The following is a 22,194-nucleotide window of genomic DNA, read 5'->3' as shown; positions in this document are numbered from 1 at the left end:
CTTTCTGTGTGATCTCATCTGTTTTTTAAACGGCAAAATCAGTCCCTTGCCTTTTACTTGTTTCCTTGTTTTTTTTTTTTTTCTCTTTTTAGTCTTAAACTGATGTCTGAATGCAACCACATTTCATTGATGGTGAAAAAAGCTAGTGAGGAGAGACAAGAAACTATGATAATGTCAGAACCATTACCTTGACTGATAAAAATTCTTGTATTCCTAATTCTTAATCTGATAGTCATCATTACAACTGATGTAATTAACCCACTTTACTTTTAGAGAGTTGAGATTATTTTAATTAACTTGTAATATGTAACCCTAAAGTGTATGTTTATACAAGTCTGTTATTTATTTATTTATTGGCTGTGCCTTGTGGCTTGTGGGGTCTCAGTTCCCTGACCAGAGATTCAACCCAGGCCACAGCAGTGAAAGCCTAGAATTCTAACCTCTAGGCAACCAGGGAACTCCAGCTACATTACTGAAAACAAGAAAATAGCATGCATATTATAGTTGATGTGGTTGGTTATGAGAAATTTGAGTTTTGCTAGTTGCGTATTTGATTAACAACTTGCTTAAAAGAAAGGATAGCACACTAACTGAAAGTAGTGTTTATCAGATTTTGGAAGTATTAAAATTACATTTAGTGTTAAGATGACCACTGTATTAGAGAAGGATGGGAGTTTCATCTTATATTCTGAATGAGAAAATTGAAGTGTCCCTAAATTTTTTCTCTATTACTACATCTCATCATGTTAAATCTTGCATAAGATGCTTTAATCTTGTATCCAAGCTCTACTATTTTTTCCTTTTAGGTGTTTTTATCAGTTCAATCTAATAATATTCTAGTATATCTTAATATACCAAATGCTGTTTTCATATTTATTATCTACATGCCCTGCTTGGAAGGAGGCAGGAAACATTGTGGCATACTTCATTAGTGTTTCAGCAAGCTGTATTTATTTAAAAGCACTTGTTTTAGGATTTTTACTTTCACATTTTCTTAGTTTCTGATCTTTCACATATTTCTTCCAGTGTTTTTCAACTGGCAAGTAACATGTGATTAGTGATTAAAACATTTATTTAAGAAAAAGAAGAATTGTACTCTAATCGATGCTTCTCTGTTTATTTGCCCTGTTGTTATATTGGGGAATTAATCTCATTCTCGGTTAGACTATACATAATATTATCAATATTACCACTTCCTGTCTTGCCTCGTGAGACTGGTGACCAAATTGCGGACTAGTCTATGTATAGGATGTATATAAATTTGAGGTATTAATATTTGTCTTCATTTTGTATGGAATTCTTTTTTTATCATTTATATTCTATGATAAAGCTAGAGTGTTAATTTATGAGTCTTAATTTGCTCTTTCCTTTCATGTCTAAAGTTTTGATTTGTTGTTAGCTTTTTAAAGAAATGAAAAGCTCACCAAGCTGCTATTCCAAGCCATTGTAGATAGCAACTGGTGTTAGAGAAATTATCAACTGTGGTGTTCAAACGGCCTGTCTTCTTGAGAAGACCAGTAGGGGATGATGATTAAAACAATTTGCCAAAGGGGTTGATAGAGAAAGCTGATGGAGAGGAGAGAAAAAAGAAATGAAGGCTATCTAGTTGTTAATTCTCTATATAAGCACACTGATTAAAAGCTAGGAATTGTAAGGCAAAGAAACCAGAAAGAGTAGCTCAGATCTTTCTGTCTGATATGGGAATGCTAGAGAGGTTAATTAGGCCTTTTTAAAAAATCGAGTCCAAAAGTCCAGAAAAAATGGGTTGAAAGTTTGTGGGTCAGTACAGAAAGCAGTTCCTTGAACCTGAGAAAATCTGATGATTGGGGACAAAATGTTGGAAAAGCCTCTTCACTTTAAGTTCAAAGAAGTTATATTGATTACAAGGGAAATTACAGATTGCTGGGGAAGTCACTGTTTTTCTCTGTTTTAAAATTTCTAAAATTGCTAATTTGCTTAATAGTTAATGGTTAAGTTCAGCTGTTTTAATAAATCAGCTTATTTAAGATAATGAAAGAAGAAAAACCATGTGTTAAACTGACATGGAACTTAAAAAATGTAGGCTGGTGATCACTGGTCACTGCTAAGTGTGTTGTTAATGAAGACTATAAGTGGGGTGTGCAGTCACTGTGCCTTGCCATAGGCCTTACCATTCACTGTGTTATAACTGATCCAAACCATACACCTGTTATCCCCTAGCCAATATAATCATCTCAGTTTGCAGTTCCTCCTTTAGCCTGTTTTGACTGGAACTCAGTGTTACATTCTGTACTATTTAATTACCTTAGCCTTTAAAATACATAAACCACTAAGTAAGGAGCCACTATTAACTTATATTGTACATTTAGGGCATTGGAGGAGTGTTGATGCCCTCCAAACAGAGATCACCAGGATTACATGTGATTGAGCCATGGGGGTGGAAGGGGAGTCTCAGGGGGTGCTAAAAGACTTATTATAGGATTTGGGCTTGTACTTGGTGATTGGAAGAAGGTTTAAGAATATGAGGGTTTGCTATGGATGGAATGCCATCAAGAAGTAGGAGTAATTCTGTGATTGAGAATATTAATAAATCTCATCTATAGGGAGGGCAGATTAGAGCAAGGCTAAAACTATAATCAGTAAAAAAGCAACTGTCACTCATTAGGATAAGGGGTGGCTTGGACAAGGTTCATACTTTATCTTTGTCAAGACATGATTACAAATTTGCTTTTGTCTTGATCTGTCATGGTTAAAGAATGGCCTTGTCTAATATTGGTATTCAATGAAATTGCTTAGTTCAACAGGAAAATGCCAAGGCCTCCTTTTGAATGCAGCTTGTTCGTAGTAAGATAAGGACTAGCTGATAGTACAAGACCAGTTCCTAGATTTCAGGGGTATTTTCTCTTTCTCAGCAATATAGGGAGAATTCTTCTGTAACCAAAATAGATTAATATGAGGATAGCCATGTTTTATAGTATCTTCGTTTTACTGAGCTTTAGCAAGAGTCAAATTCTTATAAAAGACTATATGACAAAGAAGGAACACTATTGAAGTTAAGGGGGAATGAAAAAGGAACAGGTAGCTGAAATTGTTAGAGAATTAAGAAGTAACTCATGATGAAATTCAGGTTCTGCATACTTTATGTACAAGGATAAAAAGAGTTCTCTTTGGAGACAAGCCTACAAGCATTGAGGGTAGGCCTCATTGAGAAAGTGGCTTGAGGAAGTGAGGAAGTTAGCCATGTAGATTTCTAAGGTAAGAATGTACCAGAAAGAAGAAACAGCCAGCGTAAAGTTTATAAGGTGTGAGTCTCCATAGCATGTATGAGAAACAGAAGGCTATGGTAGCTAAAATATAGTGAGCAAGATGGGAGAGTGATAGGAATAGAGGTCAGAAAGGTAGGGATATGGAGCAGCAGATAATGTAGATCCTGGTAGGCATTTGTACGTACTTTGACATTTACTCTCAGTGAAATGGAATCATTTGGAAGAGTTTGAGTCAGGTCATTCAGAGCATGAAATGACTTGCATTTTAAAGGTTTACTCTGGTTATGTGTAGAAACAGTATGGTATAAGGGTGAAAAGTAACCAGTTTAGGTGCTATTTCAGTCGCCTCTAGTGATAGTGGTGGAAGTAGTGAGATGTAGACAGACTCTAGATACGTTTGAAGGTTGAGTCAACAAGATTTCATGATGGTTTGGATGTGGGATGTGAGATAAGAGTCAAGAATGATCTCAGTGGTATTGGTCTGTGCATGTGGAAGGATAGAGTGCTGCCAGCTGAGATGGGGACATCTCTGGGACTCATAATTTTTAGTGGAAAAAAATCAGGGGCTCATTTTTGGACATGTTACATTTAAAATAAGATATACAGATGTTCAGAGGGGTTTGGAGTTCAGTCGAAAGGGAAATGTGCTAGCCATACATATTTGAGAATTGCCAGCATGTAGATGGTATATAGAGCCTGAGATTAGATACAGTCAACAAGGCCATGAATCTGAAAGAGGACTAAAGAATGAGCCCTGGTGGCAACCCAACATTAAGAGATCTGGAGGAAGGAGAGAAAGGTGCAGAAGATACTGAGAAGGAACACTACTGAGGAAGGAAGGAAGCCAATAGAATGAAAATATTTGTTTTTCTTGCTACATTTTCGCTTTCAAGAAAAGGAACTATGTCTCAGTATCTACAGTCCATAGCATGGGTGCATATTTGCTGAATAATATAGAGAATAAATAATTTCAGTTCAAGACATGTTTTATTTAAGGTACCTAACAGTACCTAAAGGGCATTTGAAAATTCTTATTTGGAGTTAAGGAGAGAGGGGGGAACCGGAGATACAGATTTGGAACCTGAACATATATATGGTAAGAACTGAAATCACAGTGAATACATTGCTAGCAATTTGTAAAAGCAGGAAACCAGTGAGTACTTCAAAACTACTTGCTTAGGAAAAAATTACTACGATGTATCTGAAATTAGAGTTACTATTTCATAGATACTGATTGGTTAATTTTTATAAACCACATGCTATGAAATAAAGTACTTTAAAATTTGAAAAATATGAAGTATATGTATTTGTGGAAGATGTTATAAGCATTACTGTCCATTAAAAATTTAAATTGCAGAAGTCTAACATAGAACTTTTTTTTTTTTTAAATAAATTTATTTATTTATTTATTTATGGCTGTGTCGGGTCTTCGTTGCTGCGCGTGGGCTTTTCTCTGGTTGTGGCGAGTGGGGGCTACTCTTCGTTGCGGTGCCCAGGCTTCTCACCTGCGGTGGCTTCTCTTGTTGCAGAACACGGGCTCCAGGCGCGCAGGCTTCAGTAGTTGTGGCACACGGGCTCAGTAATTGTGGTTCTCAGGCTCTAGAGCTCAGGCTCAGTAGTTGTGGTGCACAGGCTTGGTTGCTGCGCGGCATGTGGGATCTTCCCAGACCAGGGCTCGAACCCATGTCCCCTGTATTGGCAGGCAGATTCTTAACCACTGTGCCACCAGGGAAGTCCTAGAACTCTTAAAATTATCTTTCTCCATATAAAATTTTAGGTCAGTAGAACATACTGTAGTCTTTGGTCTTTTTCTCCTTAGACAGACTTTATCATGTACTAAAAATATTACAGTTCTTGGAATAATGTCATTTACGTAGACTATTTCAAGATACATTATAGACTTTAATAAAAACCAATGAAATGATATGTAAAGCTGAGTATGAAAATGAAGTCAGGCTCTAAAGAGGACAGTGTAGAATGTCCTCCTCCCACCTTTCCTCTAGATGTGGATTTTTTTTTTTTAAGTATATGATAAGAATTATTCACCACAACCAAGTGGGACTCATTCTGGGCATTCAAGTTTGATAGTTGAAAATAAATCAGTGTTATTCAACACATCAATAGACATATAATGAACTTGGTGATTCCATTCCTTGGTGTTTACTCAAGAGAAATGAAATACATGTCATTTGAAATTAAATATAGTGATTCTTTTAAAGTTCATTACACCTTTTTCATAATTATTGAAGCCTCCTTCCTTTTTTTGCCCTATTCTTCAGTGTCTCCCACATCTACCATGGGCGCCCTGCTGCTACCAGATATTCCTTAGGGCCTGCCACCTAGGAGAGTTATTTTAATGTATCCTCAGTAGAATTATCACTTGAGGCAAATTATTTGTTAGTTGAAGAACTGATAAGAATTTAACTCCTAAATTTATAGGATTCAGTAACACTAAATATTTTGTGTGTAAATAAATGAGAGAAAAGAAAGAAGAAAAATTAGTGTAAAAAAATCAATGTTATTATTAGTGGGTAAGTCAAATTTAACGAGTTGTACAAAAGTACAGTATACTAAGTAGTTACATGTGTTTAGAATAGAGAATTGAGTCAGCCTAATAAATAAGACCTATTAGCAGTAATATAAGAAGCATACAGATACTATTAAGTAATTCATTGTATAAATGCCCTAAAATATATATTTGAAGTATTAAATGTGCAGGTAAAGGAATGCTTTGTAGATCAGTTGTTCCATTTTGGGGACTTGTAATAGGGTTGTCAAGTTTTTATTTCAGCATTAAGAAAATTCTTATCCCTCATTCCCTCCAAAAAGCAACATCTCTCACATCCCTATTACCATAATTTTATTTAAAACTGACTTTTCACTCAAAAGAAAATGAATGCTATAAAGCCACTAAAGTTTAAAACTTACATGAAATGAAAAATTTCCAAAATCAACTCAAGAAGAAATAGAAAACTGAAAATACTAAATCAAATTAGTGGTCAGAAAAACTGTTAGACCTAATTTTAGGGAAAAGTTGGACCAAACCTTCATGGAATGGGATAATCCTTAATTTATAAAATCTATTCTAGAGATTAGAAAGGGAGGAAAGTACTTGACTCAACTTATAAGGGTAATAAAACTTTAATAACAGAAATAGATAAAGACTGTCTAAATTAAAATGTTGGAAATTCTCTGCTGGGATGACAGGAGTAGCTCTGCTGTAGATCTCATCCTCTCTCAGGCTATCCCAGGCATCCCAGGCATGTCCTCATAGGACAGTTAGGGGAACCTGAGATCTAGTGGAAATTAGGCAGGGCTTTTTTAAACCCTTGATTTCATCAATTGTGTTAACATTTTAGTGGCCAAACCAAAACAGATGGCTGAGCCCAGAATCAGGATTAGGGAAATTATACTTCGCATTTTGTTGGGAGGAGCTGGTACATCACATTCAGAGAGTGGTAATAGGGAGTAGTGAGTGGTCATTAATGTAATCCATCTATCATATATACCTAGAAATAAACTTAACAGAAAATGTGCAGTATGGGCTTCCCTGGTGGCACAGTGGTTGAGAGTCTGCCTGCTGATGCAGGGGACACGGGTTCGTGCCCCGGTCCGGGAAGATCCCACATGCCGCGGAGCGGCTGGGCCCGTGAGCCATGGCCGCTGAGCCTGTGTGTCCGGAACCTGTGCTCCGCAATGGGAGAGACCACAACAGTGAGAGGCCCGCGTACCGCAAAAAAAAAAAAAAAAAAAAGAAAAGTGCAGGATGATCTAAACAGGAAGACATAAAACTATGGAACAGATCAGTAGAAGAGGGTAACAGAAAAGACTGTCCAGAAACATAACCATGGAATATGACACACAAAAATTCCTCTACAAATGGAATATGACACACAGAAATGCCTCTACAAATCAGTGGAATAAGGAAAACAAATATTTCATAAGTGTTGGCACAGTGTTTTTATATGGGAAATAGTAAAAACAAAGAGCCTTACTTCACAGTATATACTAAAATAAATTGCAGATTAAGTAATATGAAAAACAAAAATTACAATTATTAGAAAATGTAGAAAAATATTTTTACGACTTCGGAGTAGAAAAGATGTTTTATTCAAATATTAAAAGCACAGCAGTAAAGGAGTGAAATTTCTACATGACAAAATATAAAGTAAAAATTCATGACAGGCTGTGAGAAAACATTTGATATACTAGTATTTCTAAAGAATGCTTACAATCAATAATTAAAAGAATCCAATAAAAAATGTGTAGTGAACAGAGAATTCAAAGAAGAAGAAATAAAAATGATCAGTAGGAAGCAATGCGAGCGTCTATCAGCAGATGGATAGAGAAGACATGTTTTATACGTGTGTGTGTGTGCATGATGAAATATTAATCAGCCGTAAAAAGGAATGACATTCTGACATTTGCAGCAATGTGGATGGAGCTAGAGTTTTTTGTTTTTTGTTTTCTGTGACATGCGGCATGCAGGATCTTAGCTCAATTTTAGTTCTCTGACCAGGGATCAAACCCATGCCCCCTGCGGTGGAAGCGCAGAGTCTTAACCACTGGACCACCAGGGAAGTCCCTTTTTTAAAAGATTTTTTAAGTTCAAGTATAGTTGATTTACAGTGTTGTGTTAGTTTCAGTTGTACAGCAAAGTGATTCAGTTATGCATATACATTTGTGTATGTGTTTATGTGTAAGTGTGTGTGTGTGTGTGTGTGTGTGTGTGTATGTATATACATATTCTTTTTCAGATTTTTTCCCTTGTAGCTTTACAAAACTATTTCTGTTTTGTATATAAGTTCATTTTATCTTTCTTTTTCTTAAAGATTCCACATATAAGCGATATCATATGATATTTGTCTCTATCTGTCTTCATTTAGTATGATAATCTCTAGGTCCATCCATGTTGCTGCAGATGGCCTTATTTCATTCTTTTCTATGGCTGAGTAATATTCTATTGTATATATATACCGCATTGTTATCCATTCCTCTGTCAATGGACATTTAGGTTGCTTCCATGTCTTGGCTATTGCAGATAGTGCTGCAGTGAACACTGGGGTGCATGTATCCTTTTGAATTATAGTTTTCTCTGGATATATGCCCAAGAGTGGGATTGCAGGCTCATATGGTAGCTCCGTTTTTAGTTTTTTAAGGAACCTCTGTGCTGCTCTCCATAGTAGCTGTACCAATTTACATTCCCACCAACAGTGGAGGAGGGTTCCTTTTTCTCCACACCCTCTCCAGCATTTTTATGTAGACTTTTTCATGATGGCCATTCTGACCCATGTGAGGTGATACCTCATTGTAGTTTTGATTTGCATTTCTCTAATAATTAGCGATGTTGAGTCTTTTCATGTGCCTTTTGGCCATCTGTATGTCTTCTTTGGAGAAATGTCTGTTTAGATCTTCTGCCCATTTTTTGATTGGATTGTTTGTTTTTTTTTAATATTGAGCTGTATGAGCTGTTTATATATTTTGGAGATTAATCCCATGTTGGTAGTATTGTTTGCAAATATTTTCTCCCATTCTGTGGGTTGTCTTTTTTGTTTTGTTTATGGTTTCCTTTGCTGTGCAAAAGCTTTTTAAGTTTAATTAGGTCCCATTTGTTCATTTTTGGTTTTAGTTCCATTACTCTAGGAGATGGTTTCAAAAAGATATTACTGTGATTTATGTCAAAGAGTCTTCTGCCTATGTCTTCCTCTAGGATTGTTATACCATCTGGTCTTACATTTAGGTCTTTAATTCATTTGGATTTTGTTTTTGTGTATGGTGTTAGAGAATGTTCTAATTTTATTCTTTTACATGTAGTTGTCTAGTTTTCCCAGCACCACTTATTGAAGAGACTGTCTTTTCTCCATTGTATATTCTTGCCTCTTTTGTTGTAGATTGATTGACCACAGGTGTGTGGGTTTATTTCTGGGCTTTCTCCCCTGTTCCTTTGATCTATATTTCTGTTTTTGTGCCAGTACCATGCTGTTTTGATTACTGTAGCTTTGTAGTATGGTGTGAAGTCAAGGAGCTTGATTCCTCCAGGAAGGGGAGAGGGACTAGATAGGGGCATGAGATTAGGAAATATGATCTACTATATATAAAATAGATAAACATCAAAGATATATTGTAGGGCTTCCCTGGTGGCGCAGTGGTTGAGAGTCCACCTGCCGACACGGGGGACACGGGTTCGTGCCCTGGTCCGGGAGGATCCCACATGCCGCAGAGCGGCTGGGCCCGTGAGCCATGGCCGCTGAGCCTGCGTGTTCGGAGCCTGTGCTCCCCAGCAGGAGAGGCCACAGTGGTGAGAGGCCCGCGTACTGCAAAAAAAAAAAGATATATTGTACAGCACAGGGAATTATAACCATTGCCTTGTAATAGCTTTTAATGGAGTATAATCTGTAAAAAAATACGGACTCACTATACTGTACACCTAAAACTTGCGTAATGTTGTGAATCAGCTGTACTTCAATTTAAATCATTAAACACGTGAAAATGTGTTCAGCATCTCTAGGAAATATCAGGAAAATATCTAGTTTTAATTAATATTTCTATTATTTCTGGTAAGGTTCAACCCCTTATACTAGCAAAAAGTAAAGACATTATCAAATGTCAACAAGAATATAAATAGGTACTGTAGTATGAAAATTGATATTACCACCCTGGAAAAGAATTTGGACGTTATCTAGTGATACTGATAACTATGTGCCATGTCCTATTCCAGTAGTGAACAAGAGAGGCAAAGATTCTCCCCTCACAGAGCATGTACTCTTAGTGGTGCCTGATAAGCAAACTTCTAAAGACAGGTAAATATATGTTAATCTGCTTTACATTGTCCCATGTATCCCTGGGTTTTCATATATTTTTTCCCCCTCTATGTTTCAGAATGGCTGTTTTCTGTTGCCATGTCTTCCTGTCTCTCTGACATGTTCTCCTACAGTGACTAATCTTTTAATCCTGTCCTTTGGATTTTTCATTCACATATTGTATTTATCATTTGTAAAGTTTCTATTTCTTACATTTAATCTTTTCCTCTCCATTTTGTTCATTTTTTTCCTTTAAGTACAATAGCTGTTTTAAAGTCCTTTTTTTGTTAACCTTGTTATCTAAGTAGAGAGAATAATACAATAAACCTGATGTGCCTACCAACCAGCTTCAAAATTTATCAGTATGTTATAGTTTCATTTATACCTCCTGTTTTGCCACCTCTTATTGTTTTAAGGCAAATAAGACAACCTCTTTCATGTATAAATATGTTAAGATGAAACTCTCTATTATCACACTTAAAAAAAGAGAACCAGCTGACAGTAATTCCTTAATATCATTAGATATCCATCAATGTTAACATTTTCTGATTTGAAGCCTTACATGAACTCTGTAAATTCCAGCAAAAGTTCCTTAAATTAAAATTGAAAAAAAAAAAAAGAATCATTTTGAAACTGTTAGGGAAATTGAATTTTAATAAAACAACAATGATAAAACCTTTCCTTAAGGATCATTAAGCCCAGATTTTTTAAATTGAAATTTTTATTGAGATAATTGTAGATTCACATGCAGTTTTAAGAAACATTACAGAGTGGTACTCTTGTATTTGTCACCTAGTTTCCCCCAATGGTAATGTTTGCAGTTATTATAGAACAGTAATAATATTGACATTAATACAGCCCCCCAGTCTTACTCAGATTTTTCCTGTGTGTGTGTGTGTGTGTGTGTGTGTGTGTGTGTGTGTGTGTGTGTGTGAAGTAGATTTGGATATTTACCACAGTCAGTTCTCTTTGATCTCCTCTTACCTGGGTAGTTGTTCAGTTTTTCTTTGTCTTTATCTTTTTAGACGCGGAGAGTTTTGAAGATTACTGGCCAGGTGTATAGGATTTCCCTTAATTTGGATTTGTTTGATGTTTGCTTATGATTCAATTCAGGTTGGGTGTTTGGGGCAGGAACATGACAGTAGATGCTGTACCCCTTGTCAGTGTGTCTTAAGATTAGTTGCCCGGTGATGATGCTGTTAACTGCTGATGCTAACTTTGAAACAGTTTAAGTGGTGCGTATGAGATTTCTTCACTTTTTCCCCCTCTTAAAATTAATAAGTATTTTGGGGAGAGAAACTTTGAGACTATATAAATGTATACTGTTTTTCTTCATTCTTTAACCCACTAATTTTAGCATCCATTGATGAGTTTTGACTGATCAGTTATTACTGTAATATTTGCCAGTTGATGATTTTGTATCATTCATTTTTCATGATCTGAAATTCTGTACTTGGGCACTGTAGTAAACTTGCTTAGACTCATACATCAATGAAGTTGAAAGAGCCTTAAATGATCCTTTAGTGTCAGCCCCTTTGATATACATGTTATGTTAGTGGAGGAATGAGTCTTATAACACAGAATTTTTTGAATATTTTTAAAAGTTATTAATTCGCACTCCTAGTCTAGATTAGAACAGTACTACTTAAAGTTTCTCTATGGATTTGTTGCTAGTTCACAAATTATTGTTGCTCTATTTTTGATAAGATAAGTTGAAGAGATAAGATTAAGTGCTAAGAAACTTCTACCATAATTTGACTTGTCACATTTGTGTTGTATTTTACAGAAGTATTGGTATACAACTGCGTCAGGCATATCCACTGGCATATCTGATACATATTTTCTACCTCTTCTATCTTCAGCTTTGCTTTCAGCTTTGTTATCCTGTATGTATTAGGGACCAGCTCAATCTGGAGCCCAGCAATTAAGAAGTAATGCCTCTTTCATACACACTACTATATAAAAAATAGATAACCAATAAGAACCTACTGTATAGCACAGGGAACTCTTCTTAATACTCTGTAATGACCTATATGGGAAAAGAATCTAAAAAGGAGTAGATATATGTATATGTATAACTGACTTATTTTACTGTACAGCAGAAACTGACACAACATTGTAAATCAACTATACTCCAATAAAAAATTTTTTAAAATTAATGCATCTTTTTATGTGAAAAAACAAAGAATGCTTAATTGTTCTGAATTTTGTGTCCTTAATACCACATAGAGAAGGCACTGATTTTCAGAAGAGCTGGGAGAAGGAAAGGAAGGCAAAACTAAACAAGATAATTAGCAGTAGTCATAAAGAGGCAAAAGAACGAAGAGAAATTGTTGTGCAGATGGTTCTGTTCGTTTGACGTTGGTGTTGTCAATTTATCAAGAATCTGCTCAGTTGGTAAATTTTGAAATCTGAAAAGTGTACATTAATTATTAATATCATTATGATTTTTTCCTTTGTAATAGATTCTTTTCACTTGATCATTGATTATTTGTTCATTTTCTAGGAATACAGGAGTTTCCAGAAAATATAAAAAATTGTAAAGTTTTGACAGTTGTGGAGGCCAGTGTAAATCCTATTTCCAAGTGAGTTCTTCTCTGTTGAATTAAAAGTTACCTTTGTGAATAAAGCAAGTATGATATAGTAGAATATTACTTTCTACATTTTAATGAACAGTTAATACCAATCTGAAATCTGCACAAAATTTTAGTTAGATTAAAAAGGAGCCTTTTAATTACTCTTTCTAACTCCATATATTACAGAGGTAAATTTGACGTCCATACAGATAAGGCACGTGCTTTTCCCCAAGTCTCACAGATAGTAAATGTCAGAAATGAGACTAGAATCCAGGTCTCCTAGCTCAATGTTACTTGAACAATATAAAAATGTCTTCACCTGCAAATCCAATGTATGTGGCACACTCAAACTTTTGAAATGAATAAAAGAAACCAAAGGGTCAAAAAGGTAAAAACAACAAAAAAAGGGAAAAGCCATGTGATTGGTTGTACTGTATACCAGAGGTCACATATATTCTTTTATGATGGTAATGGCTTTAAGCAGAATGCTTTCTTAGCACCAAAGCTGTTAAATTTTGCAAAAATGGAATGATGAAGCAAAAGGTGAATAGTGTGAACCATAGCTTAGTATAGCTAAGTTGAAAGTTGAAACCAGCTTTCACATATTACAGTATTGTATTTAACGAGTTTTTCCAAACATAGGCAAACATGTAAAGGACAAACATGTAAAGATGATGTTTTACCTTCATCTGAAATTTTTGCTGTAGCATCAAGTTCTAGATTTGTAATTTCTTTTGTAAGCCAGAGGAAATAAAAGTAAAGCTACTTATAGGCTCTTATATGATCTTAAATGTCATTCAGCTTTTAATGTTATTTCTTTCCATTTGGTCATTATAAAATTATACAATCTTTATTTGATTTTTTTAGGGACCAAATATTGAAATTGAAAATAATCTAAACCAGTGTTTCTCAAATAGGGACTGTTTTGCTCTTATGGCTATTTGGTAAATTCTAGAGACATTTTTTGGTTTTCACAACTTGTGGTGGTGGAGAGTGCTGCTGGCTTCTAGTGGGTCAGAGGCTAGGGTTGCTGTTAAACATCCTACAGTGCAGAAGACAGCCTCCTGACAGCACAGAATTATCCAGCCCCAAAAGTCAATACTGTCAAATTTTAGAATTCTTTGTCTAGTCCTTTGGATTGGTGTTAGATAAGGTGAATTTCAAGAGTGTCTGCTGATATATCGTAGTCATGGCCTGAATACATTTCTGTGTGTTGTGGCTCATTCATAGTTGACTGTTAAGTGCAGATTTTATCTTATTGAGACAAATATTGCCTCACTTCCTTTTAAAAAATGATGAAGGTGTAAACATTGAAACAGGTAAGTTATTATAAAAGACAAATCTCAATTTGAGGATCACTCATAAAAGTGAAGAGGTGACTGTTATCTGTTAAGAACGTGTTGGTTAGACAGTTTCTTAGACAGATTTTAATAAGAAACTAAAATTCTGTATATGAATTAAATTTAAATTCTGGTTTATTTTACATAGGCTTCCTGATGGATTTTCTCAGCTGTTAAACCTAACCCAGTTATATCTGAATGACGCTTTCCTTGAGTTCTTGCCAGCTAATTTTGGCAGGTAAATTACAGTTTCTTCTAAAACCTTCTCTTGTTAGCTCTTGTAAAGTTTACAAAACTACAGGTTGCTTTAGTAATACTATTAATTACAGTTTCATAGGCTCTTCTTTTGTAATTATTTCCAAGCATTGTAGTTTTTATAGTTTCTTTAGAACTTGTTATTTTGTCTTGGAATTTATTTTCCCAAGTAGAAATAAGCAGTGAAAATTTAAAAGAAAAATGTAATTTAACACTTGGTTTTAAAGTATGTAAAAATAGGGAGTTTATTTAAATCGGGATAATTTTTGCATATTTGAGATAGAATGCACTTAGCACTTACACATTTTTTAAAATGATCTAATTATTGGTTTATCTGTCTTCACTGGAATCAAAGTTCTGGAGAAAAGAAAAATGTGTTTCTGGGGTCCACCCCATTGCTCCCTGCTTGAATTTAGACCGATTCTTGTCATACTGTAGTCCCTGAGTAATTTTTCTAGTGGAAAAATGAATCAGTAAATGAACAATAGGTATCAAATTATTATTGTGTTTAGATTAATTGCTAGAGAAAATGCTATCCAAATACATGTTAATATGGTAGTCATCTTTTTGTCTTGAAGACAAATACCATATGATCTCACTTGTATGTGAAATCTTAAAAAACCCACCAAAACCCCAAGCTCATAGATAACAGAGAAAAGATTGGTGGTTGCCAGAGGTGAGGGGGCGGGGGTGGGCAAAATGGGTGAAGGTGGTCAAAAGGTACAAACTTCCAGTTATAAAATAAATAAATCATGGGGATGTAATGTACAGCATGGTGACTATAGTTAACCATATTGTATTGTGTGGTATTTGAAAGTCTCTAAGAGAATAGACCTTAAAAGTTCTCATCTCAAGAAAAAAAAAATTTTGTAACTGTGTATAGTGACAGATGTTAACTAGACTTTTTGTGGTGACCATTTCACAATACAGTTGACCCTGGAACAATGCATGGATTAGGGGTGCTGATCTTCCACACAGTCAAAAATCCACATATAACTTATAGTTGGCCCTCCATATCTGTAGTTCCTTAGTATCCAAGGTTCCAAATCCACAGATTGAACCAACCACAGATCGTGTGGTACCATAGTATTTACTGTTGAAAAAAATCTGTGTATAAGTGGATTCGCACAGTTCAAACCCATGTTGTTCAAGGGTCAGCTATGGGCTGGCTTTAGCTCAAGCGGTTACTCGGTCCCATTGGACTTTTGATGCCTATGTTGTTCAAGGGTCAACTGTACATACAAATATCGAATCATTATTTTGTACACCTGAAACTAACAATGTTGTTTGTCAATTGTATTTCAAAAAAGAAAAAAGAATTCTGTCCTGTGGGAACCACATTATAGTGCTTTATATATTTACATATATACACGTATGTATGTATGCACACACATATATGTATATACACAAATGTGTATGTATGTGTATACATATATGCATGTCGTGTACTTGTCAGATTTCTGTATCTGGTATTTGGATCACTTTTTAAAATTGAAATGTATTTGACATGTAACACTGTGTAAGTTTAAAGTATACAGCCTGCTGACTTCATACGTTGTATGTTGTAATATGATTGCTGTTGTAGCATTAGTGAGCACCTCTGGACCAGTTCATCTGCTCATTTATCCTCTAATTTTATTGGAATGTGCGTCACTGAAGTGCCAGAGGATTTTCTCCTTTTCCATGTCCCCTTGTGTTTCTTTATTTTTCTCTCTCAGAGCTCAACCCTAGAGTTAAATTATTGTTCTCTAATCTACTAATGACTAATAATCTAGGGAGGTTTTTTTCAGAAAAATGCATGAAATTCGTTAGGATGGATATTGGGGCAGTTATTTTGTGCTTTGGATATGTCAAGAAGTGTTTATCCCTCCCCCCATTAATTCTGAGGAGCAAAAATAGTCTTTTCTTCCTTTATATTTCTGTGTAATTTTTAATACAATATTCTGCACGTTGTAATTACACAATAAATATTGGTTCCTTTAAAATTTTAGAGGATTGCATTAATTTGTTAAATTCTTTATCTTTGTTATACATGCGTGATTTATTTTGTTTTGCAGATTAACTAAACTTCAGATATTAGAACTTAGAGAAAACCAGTTGAAAATGTTGCCAAAGTAAGTAAACGTGCTATCCTTTGTGAAATTTAGTTTAGAATTTTAAATTCTTAAATCCTTAGAGAAATATTAACTTTTTAATATCTAAAATGTGAGTGCAAATTATTTTAAAAGACTGACATTTGTGGTCTTTGTATATTAATTAGTGGTGTTCAATATAAAAATCTGTATATCTGTTGGTATTTAATAGTGATTTCATAGCTCTCTGGAACTCAGTCTTGTGTGACAAAAGTCAGAATAATAAGTATGTAAAGCCCACCTGAGTCCCAAATTAAGATCCCTGTTTCTATACTAGAGCTCCTACATAGTACTCATTAGAGAGACTCATAAGGTCTTCATGTAAAGTCTGGTAACTCTTTTTAAGTTTTCAGAACTTGTTTGGTTTTAGTCTGTTGTAAATTGGAAATGGGATGGAGGGCCCCCTACTGGTAAGCTAACATCAAGAGGAGATGGCAGTCCAAGAGCAAATAAGATAAAACTAAAACAGATATACAAACTCAGAATGCACTGGTCTATGTCCATTTATTGAAGAAACGTCTTAAAACACCCTGATTCACTGGTCCATTTTTACAGTTTAGGTAATGGCAAACTACAGACTGGTTAAATCTGTCCCAGAGACTACTTTTTGTAAATAGTTTCACCAGAACCACATTCATTCATTTACTTATTGTCTGTGGCTGCTTTTGCTCTACAGTGGTAGAGTCAAGTAGTTGTGACAGAGACTTTATGCAAACCCTAAAATATCTGACCCTTACAGAAAACTACTCAGACTCCTGTTGTAGTTTATTTGTCAAGAGTTGTCACTTCTTAATAGAAGCATCTTCAGTTCTCCAGGAGTTAGTTGTTCTGTTTACTCAACTTCTGTAGCACCTTACTAATATCTGTTATGACATTTACCACATTAGCCTAATTTTTAAAATACATTTTACTCTTATCTTACCTGGCCAGCATATTCCCACTGGCACATGTACTTGGTCCTTCCTCCTCCCCACCCCCACCCCCCCATGAATGTAAGTCTTTGAGGGCAAGGAGCATATCTGGTTTTGATTCCCAAAAGACTGGATTGATTAGAGTTTATGGTGATGGTTGTGAGTATAAAGTGGGAATTATCCATATTGAAATTCAAAAAGGTTTAAATTTTTACAGATTTGGTATTGGCATTGATGACTCCTTAGCTCAGAACTTGACTGCTAAGAGATTTGAATAAACAAGGTGTAAATTGTTTACTAAAACATCTAAGCCTACAATTAATATGGTGTCTCTGATATCATAGGTAATTCACTTATTTTAACTCCTTCTATTTTAAGTCTTTATTTAACTTCAGATTGGGCTCTCAGTGTATTTGCAAATATAATTCTTTACTGCTTTCTTTTTAAGACATGATTAAAATATTTGAGGCCTCACAAACTGTAAAGAGGCCACAGTTTTACGTGTTAGGAAAGTCATGTGCATTCAGGTTATATGAGTGGACCTTTTTATGATCCAAGATTAGACAGTGGGAAAGCTGTTTTAAATACGCAGTTAAATGAAATTTAATACCGTCTTAATACTGGAGAGCACAGTACAAAGAACACAAAGAATGTATATTTTTCCTCTGAGACAGAAGAGAAGGTAAAAATGAGTTAAATACAAAGGAATTTTAGAGACAAACAGGATGAAATTTGAGGGATATTGTTTTTACTTTCTCCGTGAAGTAGGAAGCTGGATCTTAAATGAATAGACGTAAAAATGAAATGAAAAGATGAAATTTTGTGTCTTAGATTTTTCAGGTGTATGAGTAGGACCAGAGTTGCCAGTGTTATAGCTACAGCAAGTTGTGATGGAGATGCTTTTAGAATTTAACAATGTATTTCCTCTTTTTTATTACATATCTGTGTCATTCACATTTTCCTAAATCAGTTTTAAAACTTAAATTTCTAACGATATTGTTTGTAATTGAACTTTCTAGTGCACTGCTTTTCTTTTCTTTTTTTTTTTGCGGTACGCGGGCCTCTCACTGTTGTGGCCTCTCCCGTTGCGGAGCACAGGCTCCGGACGCGCAGGCTCAGAGGCCATGGCTCACGGGCCTAGCCGCTCCGCGGCATGTGGGATCCTCCCGGACCGGGGCATGAACCCGTGTCCCCTGCATCAGCAGGCGGACTCTCAACCACTGTGCCACCAGGGAAGCCTTGCACTGCTTTTCTTTTTGTACCCTTTTTAAAAAATAAGTTACCCTTGTTGATATAAAGTGTTTAATTGCTGCATGTGAATTTTCTGTTATCTTGTCATTATAAGAATACTGAATTAAGAAAAATAAGACCATGTTTTCTTCTTTCAATCTTACCCCCTCCTCACAGCCCTCTTTACCTTTCTCAAACGTCGACCTGGTATAGTATTATGGACATAGAAGTTAGTATCTAATCTTTCTTGAGAAAGATCCTGGAAACACCTTTTTGCTTTGTTATAAAGCAAATTGGAACTAATTTACAGGTTTTCAGGACAAAGACAGATATGAGTAAGGGAGGTAGAATTATAGTACCTCGTAGAACCTGAGAATAGGCACTCAGTAAATCAGAGTTAAATAAAACAGCTTTGAGAAAAATTGGTGTTGGGAGATGAATTAAATTAGTATTGATAGAATGGCATATTTTAAATGGAAGGGTTAGGGAAAATTAGCTTTCGTAGGTCAGTAACATAATTACATTACAATTATGATATGTATTCTTATTTTTTTTCACTAAAAACCCAGATAAATTTAATCAAGTTTTATTTTACTTATTATTACTAATTTGTTGAATTTCAAGAGAAGATAAAAATAATCTGTGTTCTTGTGTCATAATTTAAGGAGTCTGTTGGTGTTTAATGGTGTTAATTTCCTAATTAACATTGATATATTGATAATATGATGATTGCATTTTGCCATAATTTTGTCATATCCTAAAAAAAATTTAATGTGTTCCTATGGAGTTCCCTGGTGGTCTAGTGGTTAGGATTCAGTGCTTTCACTGCTGTGGCCCAGGTTCAATCCCTGGTTGGGGAACTCCCGCAAGCCATGCGGCACTGCCCAAAAATTTTTTTTAATTAAAAATTAGAAAAAAAAAATAATGTAGTTCCTTATCTGGGTAGCTGGTAGCACCTCAACCTATTAAATAATAGGTTTTTCTAAAAATAATATGTGTTTGAATTAATTAGAAATTAGTTTAGTTTAAAAAGTGCCTTCATTGAAGGAGCTATAAAAATACAACTTAGTTTATTTCATCATGAAATCAGTTTGTACATTCAAGTTTCTGTCGTTGCAGAGATATGTTGGTATTAAGTTGGAAGTTAAAAATGGTATATTGTAGTTTAATTTAAAATAAATGCAGTCTATGAATTATATTTGTGATTCATGTAAAACTTTATTTTGATTTGTATTGAATTTAATTTGAAAATGTGGGGAACAATGTAATATTTACTGTTCTTGGAATTTTGAATGTTAATTTTCAGTTAATTATCTTAAAGTTTTACAAATATATCACCAGTCTTGAAAAATGGTAATTCATATGAAGCTGCCAAACAATCTAATCATTAGTTAATTTATACTATCTGAAAATTTATTTTGTGGAAAAAATGGAAAATCAGTTACTCGTATTCTGGACTGGGGGTTTAAATTTACTGCAATTACTTCTTAAGAATAGAAATAACCTGATGAGAAGGCAAAATTAGAGAATAATTGATAACTTATTTCATTTTATTTAGAAATTAAATATGACTTTTTTCCTTAGAAAGTTATTATTTTTATTTTATCAACATTTGAAAGCTTGTATGTTATTAGATAATACATAAGAATATTTTACATTATAAATTTTAAAAGATTCCATGTAATTGATATTTTTGTATACTTAATTCTTTATTAATCCATTGTGCATAGAACCATGAATAGACTGACCCAGCTGGAAAGACTGGATTTGGGAAGTAATGAATTCACAGAAGTGGTAAGTTCTCACCAGCCTCACTATCTATAAGTCTTCATTTGATCAAGAGCAAAATGTGAAAGTTAATGTGTTTATTTCTCTGCATTTGTAAAGTATAAAATTGGGTAAAGATATTACATATATTTTAGGGAGACAAGATATGAAAATTTTTAACAGGGAAAATTAAACAGATAACATCTGAAAGGAGTGAGGGTAAAAATGTAAAATTAATGAGAAACCCATAGAAAAGGTATTTAAAAGTTTTTAGGCCCAGGAAGTAGAAACTTTGAAAGATTATAAGGGAAAAAGTTTCACCAGACTAGAATGCATCAGGAAGAGTACTTGTGAGTCAAAAATAACTCCATGGGAGTATTGCTTAGGAATTTACTCAGTGATAAAGTACTTCTCTATAATTTTACTTAATAGCTAAAAGGAAAACATTGAGTGAAACAACTATTATTTTTGAGTTGGTAATGAGACCTCAGGATCGTGTTTTTGCTTTGTATGCAAAGGAGTATGATGCTAAATCAAAAAGGAAAGAAGTATGTAAGCAGTTTTTTGTCTTCAGTCATTGCTCCAAGAGAACTCAGAAAAATAAGCTAGATATTCTTTTGAAGAGGAATTCATTAACAATATCATCATCATTAAAATGTTTACGTTATGTTTACAAGCTCGTTTTTTTAAATTGCTGTTAAGTTACAAATGATAGTCTTAAGAACAAGAATTTCTCAGCACCACCAGCTGCATGATTGCCCTTTGGATACTGTATTGTACATTTGCTCACTAAATAGACAGCTTTTCAGCTGAAGTCACTGGAGGAGCATGGTGGTTTTGGGTATCACATGTTTTTTTCTAAAATATGCTATTTTATATCCTTTATTATATTTTAATTGAAGCTGGTATATGATGACTTTTACTCTGTGTTGTAGAAGTTTTTACGCCTTGTGAAAAAATGAATATTCTTTGCTTCCTAAATTATCTAACTGTTGTACATTTTCTCAATATTTGTCTTATATGTGTTAATCTATTTCCATATTAACTATTTGAAAATTCTAAATTATTTATTTTATGAATCAGAGCATCATACAGAATCATTAATTTTTGTACCATTTCCATCTTCCAACATTACACATTTAAAAAAAAATTACTGTTAGAATTGTAACAGGTAAAGCACAGAAAGAGATTTCTTTTAATACAATTTAAACCTAGAATTCTTACCTATACTTAATGTTAACAGTAAATCTGAATGACATGCCTTTTATGTATTAACTCATGTTATTATGGTGATTAGATATGATGACACTCCATGCCATCATACTGTCAATGATTGGATACAGGTTTGTGGGATGACAGAAATACCTTCAAATGATGCATTCAGAAGAGCCTCCAAGGGTGAATACCTAAGAGCAAATTTTGCCTGAATACCAGAGTCCACTACATCTTTTTAATTTTTTGGTCCTCAACGTCATGTTATGAACAGTATTCTACCATGTAATTGCAGGAAGCTGAAAATAACACAATACACTTATCATATGATTATGCCTTGGTTTACTTACCTTTCGCTTATTATTGGACTTTTAGGATGTATATTGCCTTATTTTTTCCTCCCTCTAGGTCATCAGAGAGTATCTTTTTTTTTTTTTTAAGAGTCCCTAAAAGTCTACATCTTTTTACAGATAATGATTGAGAGTATCTTTTTATTGTATTCTTGAAAGTAATGGGTCTTGTTTTATTTATTAATTGTATAAATACTTGAGCCTGTTATGTAATCAAAAGCTTAAAGGAGTTTTCTGTAATCTGTTATGGAATATCTATTGAGTAATATTTGTGTAATAGCTATAATATAGTGGAAAGGCTTGAGTCTTGGCTCTGCTTTTTTTTTCCCTCATTTTTTAAAGTGAAACTTATCATTAGAAATTCCCAGGGGAGCTT

General features: G+C 34.4%; 1 protein-coding gene across 10 annotated transcripts in view; it reads left to right on the top strand.

The window, feature by feature from the left end:
- Positions 1 to 22,194, top strand: part of ERBIN (erbb2 interacting protein) — a 109,797-nt gene that overhangs the window by 44,445 nt on the left and 43,158 nt on the right. For all 10 annotated transcript variants that reach the window (XM_024753112.1, XM_024753106.1, XM_024753108.1 and 7 more), the window contains exons 5-8: positions 12,552 to 12,630; positions 14,110 to 14,199; positions 16,274 to 16,330; positions 20,220 to 20,283. In XM_024753112.1, coding sequence (XP_024608880.1) covers positions 12,552 to 12,630; positions 14,110 to 14,199; positions 16,274 to 16,330; positions 20,220 to 20,283 — 290 coding nt within the window. The remainder of the gene's footprint in view (positions 1 to 12,551; positions 12,631 to 14,109; positions 14,200 to 16,273; positions 16,331 to 20,219; positions 20,284 to 22,194) is intronic.

The sequence above is a fragment of the Neophocaena asiaeorientalis genome, unplaced genomic scaffold (genome assembly GCF_003031525.2).
Source record: "Neophocaena asiaeorientalis asiaeorientalis breed wild unplaced genomic scaffold, Neophocaena_asiaeorientalis_V1.1 scaffold399, whole genome shotgun sequence".
NCBI lineage: Eukaryota > Metazoa > Chordata > Mammalia > Artiodactyla > Phocoenidae > Neophocaena > Neophocaena asiaeorientalis.
The sequence above is the reverse complement of the archived record's forward strand: the minus strand, read 5'-3'. Positions and strand labels throughout refer to the sequence as shown.